Source organism: Rhinatrema bivittatum, chromosome 2, assembly GCF_901001135.1.
Source record: "Rhinatrema bivittatum chromosome 2, aRhiBiv1.1, whole genome shotgun sequence".
NCBI lineage: Eukaryota > Metazoa > Chordata > Amphibia > Gymnophiona > Rhinatrematidae > Rhinatrema > Rhinatrema bivittatum.
The window spans coordinates 631,654,818-631,669,162 of NC_042616.1; the positions used below are offsets into that span (position 1 = coordinate 631,654,818).

The following is a 14,345-nucleotide window of genomic DNA, read 5'->3' on the forward strand; positions in this document are numbered from 1 at the left end:
GCAGCGTTTTGGGGGCGGGTACGGGGGCGTGGCTACGGCCCGGGGGCGTGGCCGCGCCCTCCGTACCCGCCCCCAGGTCGCGGCCTGGCGCGCAGGAGTCCCGCTCGCGCGCGGGGATTTACGCCTCCCTCCGGGAGGCGTAAATCCCCCGACAAAGGTAGGATGGGGGTTTAGACAGGGCCGGGCGGGTGGGTTAGGTAGGGGAAGGGAGGGGAAGGTGAGGGGAGGGCAAAGGAAAGTTCCCTTCTAGGCCGCTCCGATTTCGGAGCGGCCTAGGAGGGAACGGGGGTAGGCTGCGCGGCTCGGCGCGCGCAGGCTATACGAAATCGATAGCCTTGCGCGCGCCGATCCAGGATTTTAGCCGATACGCGCGACTACGCGCGTATCTACTAAAATCCAGCGTACTTTTGTTTGCGCCTGGAGCGCAAACAAAAGTAGGCTATTCGCGCTCCTCTGAAAATCTACCCCATATTTTATTACAAACCCATGAAGGAAACAATTATTAAAAATGTTATTTCAAAAATACTTCATGAAGAAATGTGAAAAGCAACCATGTTCGCCATGTTTTGAAGGAACATCGGGTAGTGCTTTTGCGAGCCTCTTTAATGGATTTGAGTGAAGTGCAGCGGCTAAGTGGCTTCCCCTGACGAAGAAGAAATTCGAAACTTGGCCTTGTTGGGGTAAACTTTGCCAATGGTCACAACGAAGTTTTGGGACTAGTGCTTAAGTTAAGTGACTTTAGATTCACCTGTTTGGGTTTTTGAACATGTTTGGCGAACTGTGATCCTCTGTGTTGCTTTTCACATTTCTTCATGAAGTATTTTTGAAATAACATTTTAAAAAAACAACAAAAAAATAACAAAAAAATTATCTTTGAGAAAATAAAAAGGACTTTAGGGTGGACGGTGGTGCTCATGATTAAAAAGCTAAACAAGGTACACCGGGATGGTGCCCTAAAAGTTTTATGAAGCATCACTTACACTCTTCAAAAATGTCTCTCTGGTAACTGATTGGTGATTATGTCTAAATGTGAAAAGCGTTGTTCTAAGTAAGTTTTGAAGTTTTGAACCATTTAGGTTTTGAATGTAACAAAAAGGATAAATACCTATGATATATTAACACCCAAAAGGGTTAATTAGTGTGGGTTTTTGTAGTGCTATTTCCAGTAAATACCCCCACTGTGTGTGGATTGGTAGAGTTTTTGAGCCACACATATATGACATAATAGATAGTCGAACGAGAAGGTATAGTATATTTTAAATGGCTAAATGCTGCACATGAAAACTAAAGTCCAGTTTTACTTACAAGCTGGTATGGAGCAGTCCCTTGTGTTGTGATAAAGTCGATGGAAATGCATACTGCACTCAGATGGAAATGTGACTGGCCCTGTTTAATTGCAAGAATTTGTTATTATCCACTGATCTCCACATTTATCTGTAGAATATATAATGCAGATTTTGATCACATTCAAGAACTGATTCTTGGATTTCAATTTTCAAACATTTGTGTGTTAGATGCCTTAAACAGAAATTTGGATGGGCAAAAGAGCAACTTAGAGGAGTAATATACGGCAATTAGAAAGACATAAGACAATCATAGATATCTAAAGTTAAAGATACCAAAACAGGGCTAATTTAGAGATTGCATTAACATAATTAATTCAATACGTCAAGACAAGTCTTTCCCATTTCCCTGTAATAAATGAAACCGATGAGCTCTCTGCAAAGTATTTTAAAAGAAGTTTCATATTCTACTTCTTGGGTTCAGATCACCCCAAAAATCTTGCCCTGTAGGAGGCAAATACCAATCAAATAGATTTCCTTGAATGTTTACTGTTCTTCTGCTAGTCCCTGTCTCCTGAGTCCCACTTCTACGCTTGCTTGCACTCAGTCCCAGTTCCATGCCTACCTGCATCCAGCTCCACCCTTACCTTCACTATGAACTTGTGTTCCTGTGCTACCCTTAGCAGCACTCAGCTCCAGTGTTCCAGTTCAACCTTTACCTCACTCTGTTCCACTCTTTCTACCCTTACTAGCATTCAGTTCCAGTGTTCCAGCGCTCCTGCCCAGCCTGCACCTTATTCCAGTGCTCCTACCCAGTCTGCACCTTCTCCAGCCTTTCCCGCCCAGCCTGCACCTTATTCCAGTGCTCCTGCCCAGTCTGCACCTTGTTCCAGCCTTTCCCGCCCAGCCTGCACCTTATTCCAGTGCTCCTGCCCAGTCTGCACCTTGTTCCAGCCTTTCCCGCCCAGCCTGCACCTTATTCCAGTGCTCCCGCCCAGCCTGCACCTTATTCCAGCCTTTCCCGCCCAGCCTGCACCTTATTCCAGCCTTTCCTGCCCAGCCTGCACCTTATTCCAGTGCTCCTGCCCAGTCTGCACCTTGTTCCAGCCTTTCCTGCCCAGCCTGCACCTTATTCCAGTGCTCCTGCCCAGCCTGCACCTTGTTCCAGCCTTTCCCGCCCAGCCTGCACCTTATTCCAGTGCTCCTGCCCAGCCTGCACCTTATTCCAGTGCTCCTGCCCAGCCTGCACCTTGTTCCAGTGCTCCTGCCCAGCCTGCACCTTATTCCAGTGCTCCTGCCCAGCCTGCACCTTGTTCCAGCCTTTCCTGCCCAGTCTGCACCTTGTTCCAGCCTTTCCTGCCCAGCCTGCACCTTATTCCAGTGCTCCTGCCCAGCCTGCATCTTGTTCCAGCCTTTCCCGCCCAGCCTGCACCTTATTCCAGTGCTCCTGCCCAGCCTGCACCTTATTCCAGTGCTCCTGCCCAGCCTGCACCTTATTCCAGTGCTACTGCCCAGCCTGCATCTTGTTCCAGTGCTCCTGCCCAGCCTGCACCTTATTCCAGTGCTCCTGCCCAGCCTGCACCTTATTCCAGCCTTTCCCGCCCAGCCTGCACCTTATTCCAGTGCTCCTGCCCAGCCTGCACCTTGTTCCAGTGCTCCTGCCCAGCCTGCACCTTATTCCAGTGCTCCTGCCCAGCCTGCACCTTATTCCAGTGCTACTGCCCAGCCTGCATCTTGTTCCAGCCTTTCCCGCCCAGCCTGCACCTTATTCCAGTGCTCCTGCCCAGCCTGCACCTTATTCCAGTGCTCCTGCCCAGCCTGCACCTTATTCCAGTGCTACTGCCCAGCCTGCATCTTGTTCCAGTGCTCCTGCCCAGCCTGCACCTTATTCCAGTGCTCCTGCCCAGCCTGCATCTTGTTCCAGCCTTTCCCGCCCAGCCTGCACCTTATTCCAGTGCTCCTGCCCAGCCTGCACCTTGTTCCAGTGCTCCTGCCCAGCCTGCACCTTATTCCAGTGCTCCTGCCCAGCCTGCACCTTAGTCCAGTGCTCCTGCCCAGCCTGCACCTTATTCCAGTGCTCCTGCCCAGCCTGCACCTTATTCCAGTGCTCCTGCCCAGCCTGCATCTTGTTCCAGCCTTTCCCACCCAGCCTGCACCTTATTCCAGTGCTCCTGCCCAGCCTGCACCTTATTCCAGTGCTCCTGCCCAGCCTGCACCTTGTTCCAGTGCTCCTGCCCAGCCTGCACCTTATTCCAGTGCTCCTGCCCAGCCTGCACCTTAGTCCAGTGCTCCTGCCCAGCCTGCACCTTAGTCCAGTGCTCCTGCCCAGCCTGCACCTTGTTCCAGCGCTCCTGCCCAGCCTGCACCTTATTCCAGCCTTTCCCGCCCAGCCTGCACCTTGTTCCAGTGCTCCTGCCCAGCCTGCACCTTGTTCCAGTGCTCCTGCCCAGCCTGCACCTTATTCCAGTGCTCCTGCCCAGTCTGCACCTTGTTCCAGTGCTCCTGCCCAGCCTGCACCTTGTTCCAGTGCTCCTGCCCAGCCTGCACCTTATTCCAGCCTTTCCCGCCCAGCCTGCACCTTGTTCCAGTGCTCCTGCCCAGCCTGCACCTTGTTCCAGTGCTCCTGCCCAGCCTGCACCTTATTCCAGCCTTTCCCGCCCAGCCTGCACCTTGTTCCAGTGCTCCTGCCCAGCCTGCACCTTGTTCCAGTGCTCCTGCCCAGCCTGCACCTTATTCCAGTGCTCCTGCCCAGCCTGCACCTTGTTCCAGTGCTCCTGCCCAGCCTGCACCTTATTCCAGTGCTCCTGCCCAGTCTGCATCTTGTTCCAGCCTTTCCCGCCCAGCCTGCACCTTATTCCAGTGCTCCTGCCCAGCCTGCATCTTGTTCCAGCCTTTCCTGCCCAGCCTGCACCTTGTTCCAGTGCTCCCGCCCAGCCTGCACCTTATTCCAGCCTTTCCCGCCCAGCCTGCACCTTATTCCAGCCTTTCCCGCCCAGCCTGCACCTTATTCCAGTGCTCCTGCCCAGTCTGCACCTTGTTCCAGCCTTTCCTGCCCAGCCTGCACCTTGTTCCAGTGCTCCTGCCCAGCCTGCATCTTGTTCCAGCCTTTCCTGCCCAGCCTGCACCTTGTTCCAGCCTTTCCCGCCCAGCCTGCACCTTATTCCAGCCTTTCCTGCCCAGCCTGCACCTTATTCCAGTGCTCCTGCCCAGCCTGCACCTTATTCCAGCCTTTCCCGCCCAGCCTGCACCTTATTCCAGTGCTCCTGCCCAGTCTGCACCTTATTCCAGTGCTCCTGCCCAGCCTGCATCTTGTTCCAGCCTTTCCTGCCCAGCCTGCACCTTGTTCCAGTGCTCCTGCCCAGCCTGCACCTTAGTCCAGTGCTCCCGCCCAGCCTGCACCTTATTCCAGCCTTTCCCGCCCAGCCTGCACCTTATTCCAGTGCTCCTGCCCAGTCTGCACCTTGTTCCAGCCTTTCCTGCCCAGCCTGCACCTTGTTCCAGCCTTTCCTGCCCAGCCTGCACCTTGTTCCAGTGCTCCTGCCCAGCCTGCATCTTGTTCCAGCCTTTCCTGCCCAGCCTGCACCTTGTTCCAGCCTTTCCCGCCCAGCCTGCACCTTATTCCAGCCTTTCCCGCCCAGCCTGCACCTTATTCCAGTGCTCCTGCCCAGTCTGCACCTTGTTCCAGCCTTTCCTGCCCAGCCTGCACCTTGTTCCAGTGCTCCTGCCCAGCCTGCACCTTATTCCAGTGCTCCTGCCCAGCCTGCACCTTATTCCAGTGCTCCTGCCCAGTCTGCACCTTGTTCCAGCCTTTCCTGCCCAGCCTGCACCTTATTCCAGTGCTCCTGCCCAGCCTGCACCTTGTTCCAGTGCTCCTGCCCAGCCTGCACCTTATTCCAGCGCTCCCGCCCAGCCTGCACCTTGTTCCAGCCTTTCCTGCCCAGCCTGCACCTTATTCCAGCCTTTCCTGCCCAGCCTGCACCTTATTCCAGCCTTTCCTGCCCAGCCTGCACCTTATTCCAGTGCTCCTGCCCAGCCTGCACCTTATTCCAGCCTTTCCTGCCCAGCCTGCACCTTGTTCCAGCCTTTCCTGCCCAGCCTGCACCTTATTCCAGCCTTTCCTGCCCAGCCTGCACCTTGTTCCAGCCTTTCCTGCCCAGCCTGCACCTTATTCCAGCCTTTCCCGCCCAGCCTGCACCTTATTCCAGCCTTTTCCTGCCCAGCCTGCACCTTATTCCAGCCTTTCCTGCCCAGCCTGCACCTTATTCCAGCCTTTCCTGCCCAGCCTGCACCTTATTCCAGCCTTTCCCGCCCAGCCTGCACCTTATTCCAGTGCTCCTGCCCAGCCTGCACCTTATTCCAGCCTTTCCTGCCCAGCCTGCACCTTGTTCCAGCCTTTCCTGCCCAGCCTGCACCTTATTCCAGCCTTTCCCGCCCAGCCTGCACCTTATTCCAGCCTTTCCTGCCCAGCCTGCACCTTATTCCAGCCTTTCCTGCCCAGCCTGCACCTTATTCCAGCCTTTCCTGCCCAGCCTGCACCTTATTCCAGCCTTTCCCGCCCAGCCTGCACCTTGTTCCAGCCTTTCCTGCCCAGCCTGCACCTTGTTCCAGCCTTTCCTGCCCAGCCTGCACCTTGTTCCAGCCTTTCCCGCCCAGCCTGCACCTTAGTCCAGTGCTCCCGCCCAGCCTGCACCTTATTCCAGCCTTTCCTGCCCAGCCTGCACCTTGTTCCAGCCTTTCCTGCCCAGCCTGCACCTTGTTCCAGTGCTCCTGCCCAGCCTGCACCTTGTTCCAGCCTTTCCCGCCCAGCCTGCACCTTATTCCAGTGCTCCTGCCCAGCCTGCACCTTATTCCAGCCTTTCCTGCCCAGCCTGCACCTTGTTCCAGCCTTTCCTGCCCAGCCTGCACCTTGTTCCAGTGCTCCTGCCCAGCCTGCACCTTGTTCCAGCCTTTCCTGCCCAGCCTGCACCTTGTTCCAGCCTTTCCTGCCCAGCCTGCACCTTGTTCCAGTGCTCCTGCCCAGCCTGCACCTTGTTCCAGCCTTTCCTGCCCAGCCTGCACCTTAGTCCAGTGCTCCCGCCCAGCCTGCACCTTAGTCCAGTGCTCCTGCCCAGCCTGAACCTTATTCCAGTGCTCCTGCCCAGCCTGCACCTTGTTCCAGTGCTCCTGCCCAGCCTGCACCTTGTTCCAGTGCTCCTGCCCAGCCTGCACCTTGTTCCAGTGCTCCTGCCCAGCCTGCACCTTATTCCAGTGCTCCTGCCCAGCCTGCACCTTAGTCCAGTGCTCCTGCCCAGCCTGCACCTTAGTCCAGTGCTCCTGCCCAGCCTGCACCTTAGTCCAGTGCTCCTGCCCAGCCTGCACCTTATTCCAGTGCTCCTGCCCAGCCTGCACCTTAGTCCAGTGCTCCTGCCCAGCCTGCACCTTATTCCAGTGCTCCTGCCCAGCCTGCACCTTAGTCCAGTGCTCCTGCCCAGCCTGCACCTTGTTCCAGTGCTCCTGCCCAGCCTGCACCTTATTCCAGTGCTCCTGCCCAGCCTGCACCTTAGTCCAGTGCTCCTGCCCAGCCTGCACCTTGTTCCAGTGCTCCTGCCCAGCCTGCACCTTATTCCAGTGCTCCTGCCCAGCCTGCACCTTGTTCCAGTGCTCCTGCCCAGCCTGCACCTTAGTCCAGTGCTCCTGCCCAGCCTGCACCTTATTCCAGTGCTCCTGCCCAGCCTGCACCTTATTCCAGTGCTCCTGCCCAGCCTGCACCTTATTCCAGCCTTTCCTGCCCAGCCTGCACCTTGTTCCAGTGCTCCTGCCCAGCCTGCACCTTATTCCAGCCTTTCCTGCCCAGCCTGCACCTTATTCCAGTGCTCCTGCCCAGCCTGCACCTTATTCCAGCCTTTCCTGCCCAGCCTGCACCTTATTCCAGTGCTCCTGCCCAGCCTGCACCTTATTCCAGCCTTTCCCGCCCAGCCTGCACCTTGTTCCAGCGCTCCTGCCCAGCCTGCATCTTGTTCCAGTGCTCCTGCCCAGCCTGCACCTTATTCCAGCCTTTCCCGCCCAGCCTGCACCTTGTTCCAGCGCTCCTGCCCAGCCTGCATCTTGTTCCAGTGCTCCTGCCCAGCCTGCATCTTGTTCCAGCCTTTCCCGCCCAGCCTGCACCTTGTTCCAGCGCTCCTGCCCAGCCTGCATCTTGTTCCAGCCTTTCCCGCCCAGCCTGCACCTTGTTCCAGCGCTCCTGCCCAGCCTGCACCTTGTTCCAGCCTTTCCCGCCCAGCCTGCACCTTGTTCCAGCGCTCCTGCCCAGCCTGCACCTTGTTCCAGCCTTTCCTGCCCAGCCTGCACCTTATTCCAGTGCTCCTGCCCAGCCTGCACCTTATTCCAGCCTTTCCCGCCCAGCCTGCACCTTGTTCCAGCGCTCCTGCCCAGCCTGCATCTTGTTCCAGTGCTCCTGCCCAGCCTGCACCTTATTCCAGCCTTTCCCGCCCAGCCTGCACCTTGTTCCAGCGCTCCTGCCCAGCCTGCATCTTGTTCCAGTGCTCCTGCCCAGCCTGCATCTTGTTCCAGCCTTTCCCGCCCAGCCTGCACCTTGTTCCAGCGCTCCTGCCCAGCCTGCATCTTGTTCCAGCCTTTCCCGCCCAGCCTGCACCTTGTTCCAGTGCTCCTGCCCAGCCTGCACCTTGTTCCAGCCTTTTCCCGCCCAGCCTGCACCTTGTTCCAGCGCTCCTGCCCAGCCTGCACCTTGTTCCAGCCTTTCCCGCCCAGCCTGCACCTTGTTCCAGCGCTCCTGCCCAGCCTGCACCTTGTTCCAGCGCTCCTGCCCAGCCTGCATCTTGTTCCAGCCTTTCCCGCCCAGCCTGCACCTTGTTCCAGCGCTCCTGCCCAGCCTGCATCTTGTTCCAGCGCTCCTGCCCAGCCTGCACCTTGTTCCAGCGCTCCTGCCCAGCCTGCACCTTGTTCCAGCGCTCCTGCCCAGCCTGCACCTTGTTCCAGCGCTCCTGCCCAGCCTGCACCTTGTTCCAGCGCTCCTGCCCAGCCTGCATCTTGTTCCAGCCTTTCCTGCCCAGCCTGCACCTTGTTCCAGCGCTCCTGCCCAGCCTGCATCTTGTTCCAGCGCTCCTACCCAGCCTGCACCTTGTTCCAGCCTTTCCCGCCCAGCCTGCACCTTGTTCCAGCCTTTCCTGCCCAGCCTGCATCTTGTTCCAGCCTTTCCCGCCCAGCCTGCACCTTGTTCCAGCGCTCCTGCCCAGCCTGCACCTTGTTCCAGCGCTCCTGCCCAGCCTGCATCTTGTTCCAGCCTTTCCCGCCCAGCCTGCACCTTGTTCCAGTGCTCCTGCCCAGCCTGCACCTTGTTCCAGCGCTCCTGCCCAGCCTGCATCTTGTTCCAGCCTTTCCCGCCCAGCCTGCACCTTGTTCCAGCGCTCCTGCCCAGCCTGCATCTTGTTCCAGCCTTTCCCGCCCAGCCTGCATCTTGTTCCAGCGCTCCTGCCCAGCCTGCATCTTGTTCCAGCCTTTCCCGCCCAGCCTGCACCTTGTTCCAGCGCTCCTGCCCAGCCTGCATCTTGTTCCAGCCTTTCCCGCCCAGCCTGCATCTTGTTCCAGCGCTCCTGCCCAGCCTGCACCTTGTTCCAGCCTTTCCCGCCCAGCCTGCATCTTGTTCCAGCGCTCCTGCCCAGCCTGCATCTTGTTCCAGCCTTTCCCGCCCAGCCTGCATCTTGTTCCAGCGCTCCTGCCCAGCCTGCATCTTGTTCCAGCGCTCCTGCCCAGCCTGCACCTTGTTCCAGCGCTCGTGCCCAGCCTGCATCTTGTTCCAGCACTCCAGCCGCACCGAACCATCCACACTCTGTTCCAGTCCTGCGCCACTCCAGGAGGTGGTGTCTACCATACACCCTTTCCAGCTGCCCTTCATTTGCATCAGTATACCTATGCCATTATTAATGTAACCCCCAAAGGTGGAACAGGGAAGGGAGAGCTTTAAAACTGCCACGGGGCAAAAGCGAATAACCTCTATCCCTTTCTTCCAAAGGCAGTCGCACATAAAAGAACGCTTCTTCTCTACATTGTGATTATTAACAATAGAATTGGTTTCCCCAGGAGGTATGGGAAAGAAGTGCCATGAGATTTGGTTGTAGAAAAAAATTATCAATAATAAATTCCTGAAATATAATGTGTTAATTCCATAGCAATTCAAACCTTGACTCAAATTCAATATAACTTATTTAAAGAAATAACATAAATGAAGAAAACTTATTCTGGTAACAAGTACAATTTTTAAAAATTCTTTCCAAGAACACATTTTAACAACTTTCAGTGGAATATTCTATAGTTAAGTATATATCTTTAAACGTTTGCATTTCACTATTAACTACTTTGTTTTCCCTTTCCAGGTTTTTAAAGAACTTCAAAAATTATCTGTATTTTTTTTTTTTACCTTAATAGGTAAAGGAATTCACCAACAACAAAAACTCAGATATGTTTCAGTTAAAATGATCAACACAAACTTGTAATGAATATTTCTTAAACCAAGAATATAAATCTTTTCTAAAAATATTTTCACTCTGTTTCTTGCAGAAAATCACCAAGTAAATATAGATTATTTTCTGTCCTAAAGAAGTGAGAACACTACATTTCTGTCTGGCCTCACTCCCTGAGTACTTCTGTGTGTATTTTCAGTACTTCAGTGTCCCTGAGTACTTCTGTGTGTATTTTCGGTCTGTGCTTCTCTATATTTCTAGTCGGAAATCTACTGTCTTTGTAACAGGTGTACAAGAAACATCTCACAGTTCTGCAGTCCCTGCTGGTGTTGCTGGAGTGCATTGGTATGTTTTCTTCTTTTTGAAATCTTTGATCATCTAATCCTTTGGTCCATGACTAGCCACACCATCTACTAACCTGAGCTTTACCAAATCAAAAAGACAGACTATCTACTCTTTACCCTAGCTATCTTCCAGCAGAATCTAGGTACCCGTAGGCCTCATTCACTAGAACCAGTGAACTAGATTGCAAGTTAGCCAAATAAAATAAACAATAAAAAACGTGTGTGTCCTTATCTAATTTTTGCCTCCTACTGCACTTGACTTTCTTTCTCTGATCATATGTATCTGTCAGTTTTACTGACATACAGCTCTAGTAGAGAAGGATTTTAGTTAGCAGAGAAATCTTCTTTAGAAATTATCTTCCCGGTTATTAACTAGGAGATTTAATTCCAATCCAACCCCATGCAGGTTTCATAGAAAAACTGCCCTTTTATAAACAGCAGTTCACTCTGCTTGTGCGTCAGTCAATAGTTAGCTTCTGATTTGAATACCAGCCTCTGGGGCCGGTTTTGACTGACTGAACAAATTCTGAGATTAAGGCCTGGATTTTCTAAAATCACAGGCCTTAGTGAATCGTGCGGTACCAGGGAGCCTGCTTCTGGTCCTCTCCAAATCTCTCTATAGTCTGACTCTAAATTGTTCCTTTTCTAGGTGCAAAACAAACATGAGCACTGCTCAGCAAAACTGTTTACTTTTCTTTCATGTCCACGTGCTCTTTTTGTTTCTATTTCTTTCCTAAGAAGGCTTCTACAAATCATTAAGCAATTAATTAAAATAAACACAAGCTCTGTGTTAGAGCTAATGCAGCTCTGCAGCTCTCCCTATCTCTCAGGTCCATTCATCAGGGACCCAGGCAATTCAATTATTATTTTTTAAACTCCCTCATAAAAGCTTGGATAAAGGGACCACACCAAAGCGATGAAAATAAAATAATAATCTAAGGACAAAAGTGAATACAATAATGCATAAATATTCTTACCTGTAAAGTGCTGTATGATTTTGTCTTTTAAGGTATAATCATATGGTAATATTTCTGAAAAATATAAGTAAAATATACTTGAAATAGGATACAGAAGGAAAGATATGATCATAAAACTAGCAAATATTAATTCAATAATTAAAATAAAAAATATAACAGAGCTTCCATTCTCTTTTCCTATGGAAGCAACTCTGTCTTTCCACTTACCCACACTTAATCAAATGCTACTATCCCTACTACTTCTGCTTCTCATGTTTTTGTCACTGAACTGGTATCCTGAGGATTAAAGGAAGTTTTAATTCTCTTCTCAAATCTCTTTGGGAGAAGGGAAAGAGAAGCCGCTTGTCTCTAATTTCTTTTACATTTGACTTTGGGAAATGTCCCCTTGCACGCACACATATACATTGTGGGGACAATTTTCAAAAATATTGCAGGTAGTTTTAATGGCATATTTTGCCCCAATTCTTATTCTCAAATTATCAGCAAACCTTTTCCTTTGAAACTTGCCCAAGGAAAATGCACCTACAGTGATGTGTACCTGGCAATTTCCAAAGCTGGGTCTACACATAAAACAGGGGTTTACATGTGGAAATGGGGGTCTTTGAAAATTGCCTATCATATCTATGGGTAAAAGTGAGTAGTGACATTGCCGTTTTTTGCTTTGTATTTTTCTTTCATCCGCTAAGTAAGTACATTAAATAATGGACCTTCATAACACCCCGTGGTTACTATACTTTTTCACCATTTATGGGTCACATTTAATCATCAGACCTTTTTTTAAACATAAGCATAAGAACATAAGAACATGTCATACTGGGTCAGACCAAGGGTCCATCAAGCCCAGCATCCTGTTTCCAACAGTGGCCAATCCTGGCCATAAGAACCTGGCAAGTACCCAAAAACATATCTAAAATACGCTTAAATCTACCCAACAACATATTTGTGTATTTTTAACATAGCTGGATAAGTAATATTTTAATACTTATCTGGCTAACTTAGGCCTGGATTTATCAAAATGCAATAGGTATTGCATGCAATAGTGAAAGGGGTGTGTAAGGTTTTCTCCACCTAGCTGATAGACTCTCTACCTGGGTAACATCAAGCTAGGTGGAGAGAACATTGCCCAAATCTCATCTTTGGATGAGTTTCCTCTATCCGTAGTTCATCAAATCTTCACAAGAGACCACTGTTCTGTTCATACATCTAACGTTGAATGTCAAAGTGGCCCCTAACTCCCCACACTAATACCTAAACCTCACCTCGAGTTACTAGGTGGGCCACCCATAGGGATACAAATACCTAGCTAGGGAGAGGACATTATGGCTAGTCTCTCTCTCTCTCAGCTGGTGCTCCAGGAGCATCAACTCTACTAAAACAGGCCTTTCAGGAGACATCACAAAATGCAATAAAACCATAACACAAGCTATCACACAGCTTAATGCTACTGAAAAAGGTGTAGTTAAAATCAGTATTAAGTCTGTGCAATGGCAAACCCTACTCCTCCTCTTTTTCAGATTTGCATCACACCATACGATATGGTGCTATCGCATGCGTTAAAGACATGTTTGCATGTGAAAACACCTTAGCGCATTTTTATAAATGACCCCCTTAGCCAAGTAACTAGCAGTTCTTGAGACTTATCAGCTGCCACTTAGCTGGAGAAATCAGAATTTATCCAGATAACTGGCACAAATCTCCTATACACAAGTATTTGTGCTCCTAATTTTAAGCACTTACACATGTAAATTTCACTTGCATATTTTCCTTAGTACTTGTCAGCTTTTACACACGTAAATCATCAAATTTTGGAACTTGCACGTGTTAAGGAAATTACCGGTTTTACCAATTAGTCCACCAGTTTGCCCTCTCTATCTCTAAGGACAAACCCAAAAAGCAACAAGAAAGGTGGTCTATCAAAGCTGTGAGGGTAACAAAAAGAGATAGATCAAAAAGTCCTTAAAATTGTAAGCAAGTTTTGATCTATCAGTCTATCTCTGGGTCATCAAGTCAGTAATTGGCTATAAAGAATTTTACTCTCACTTACGCCAGATAATTAGCAAGAATAAATATGCAGCCACATACAGAATAAATATGTGTGTCCCTTTGGCAGGTTATAAAATAGCAACTTAGCATAAATGTTGGCCCTGCCACGGAACATCCTGGAATTTTGGCCCACCCCTTTTTTTATACGAGCAAATTTATTCATACACTGTTACTTGCATGCATATGTTTCAGATTTATAAAATAGTATTTACATGAATATGTGCTATTCGTGCACACATTTGCTAATTTGTGTGTGCATAACTAAAATTCAGGGGTAAATTTTCTAAAGGTATGCAAGCGTCCATGTGCGCGCACTACCCAGCGCACACACATGGATGCACGATTTTATAACATGTGCACACCTCGTGGACCACCCCACCCCTCCCAGAAAATGCCCCTCGGCCTGCCCCTTTTAGGAAGCCCGCACTTATGTGCATATCGGCCTTTACGCGCATGGCCGGGCCTTTTTGAAAATAGGCTTGGCGCACGTTAGGCCCAGCCATGCGCGTAAAGGCCAGATTTTACACGCATTGCCTTTTTAAAATCCGCCCTTCACCTTTTAGTATGTAAGGCATGAAAAACAGCGTTTGTCATACAATAAACCCTGTTTATCACACAATATATCCAAAATTGCAGTGATATCATGGATATTTACAAAACTGCATGTTTTTTCGCAACAAAATCACCCCTATTGAAATTAGCTGATTTGCATGCATTTGAATGCATAATAGTTTCTAATGCATACAAAGCAGCTAATGCAAGCCATGTTATTTTACCATGGGACTATTGAGATGAGAAGGCAGATCCCGATGCACCCGTGGCCTTGCCTAAAAGGGGCAGCTCAGCCCTGAGAATGCTTCCTCCCTCCCTAAGGAAGTAAAACCCGCAGGGGTTTGGATAATCCCACTGTCCCACCACCCCCAGCTGCCCTTGAAGGTGGCCAGTTTTAAAAAAAAAATCTTTTGTACATCCGTGGCAACACCCCACCTCTTCTCAATAAAACTCAAATCCCATAGGTCGGGACCCCACCCCTCATCCTTTTGGACCCCATGACCCATTCTTTGTCAAGAGAATGGCCTTGGAGGTCCAATGGACTGTCCCTCCCTCACCCCTTGACCACCTTACCCTTAAAATTCTCCCTAGTTTGTTTTATTGGACTCCAGAACCCCCTCTAATCTTTTTTTTTTTTAATTTATATTTTATTAAATTTCAAATTTTTCACAAAGATACACCTTTGCTTAA

The 14,345-nt window shown here is 50.5% G+C and overlaps 1 protein-coding gene across 2 annotated transcripts in view; it reads right to left on the reverse strand.

Annotated features, from left to right (window-relative positions):
* Positions 1-14,345, reverse strand: part of ALKAL1 (ALK and LTK ligand 1) — a 103,091-nt gene that overhangs the window by 37,270 nt on the left and 51,476 nt on the right. For both annotated transcript variants that reach the window (XM_029591266.1, XM_029591268.1), the window contains 2 exons: positions 11,061-11,114; positions 1,306-1,386 (listed from right to left, as the gene is read on the reverse strand). In XM_029591266.1, the coding sequence (XP_029447126.1) occupies positions 1,306-1,386; positions 11,061-11,114 (135 nt within the window). The remainder of the gene's footprint in view (positions 1-1,305; positions 1,387-11,060; positions 11,115-14,345) is intronic.